General features: G+C 73.9%; 1 protein-coding gene across 1 annotated transcript in view; it reads right to left on the bottom strand.

Moving 5' to 3' along the window:
* Positions 1-276, bottom strand: part of SP8 (Sp8 transcription factor) — a 3,124-nt gene that overhangs the window by 730 nt on the left and 2,118 nt on the right. Inside the window, exon 3 of the mRNA XM_010577661.1 lies at positions 4-253. Within this exon, the coding sequence (XP_010575963.1) occupies positions 4-253 (250 nt within the window). The remainder of the gene's footprint in view (positions 1-3; positions 254-276) is intronic.

Genomic DNA, 276 nt, shown 5'->3' with positions numbered 1-276 from the left:
AGCGCTTGTTGCAGACGGGGCAGGCGAAGCGCTTCTCGCCCGTGTGGGTCCGCAGGTGCCGCTGCAGCTCGTCGGAGCGGGTGAAGCGCTTGCCGCAGAAGAGCCAGTTGCAGACGAAGGGCCGCTCGCCCGTGTGCCAGCGCAGGTGCGCCTTCAGGTGCGAGGTCTTGCCGTAGACCTTGCCGCAGCCGGGGATGTGGCAGCTGTGCAGCCCCTTGCGCCGCAGGCTGGGCCCCCCCCGCCCCAGCCGCCCCGCCCCCCCGCCGGTGGGGCGGG

Source organism: Haliaeetus leucocephalus, unplaced genomic scaffold (genome assembly GCF_000737465.1).
Source record: "Haliaeetus leucocephalus isolate CR32 unplaced genomic scaffold, Haliaeetus_leucocephalus-4.0 Scaffold566, whole genome shotgun sequence".
NCBI lineage: Eukaryota > Metazoa > Chordata > Aves > Accipitriformes > Accipitridae > Haliaeetus > Haliaeetus leucocephalus.
The sequence above is the reverse complement of the archived record's forward strand: the minus strand, read 5'-3'. Positions and strand labels throughout refer to the sequence as shown.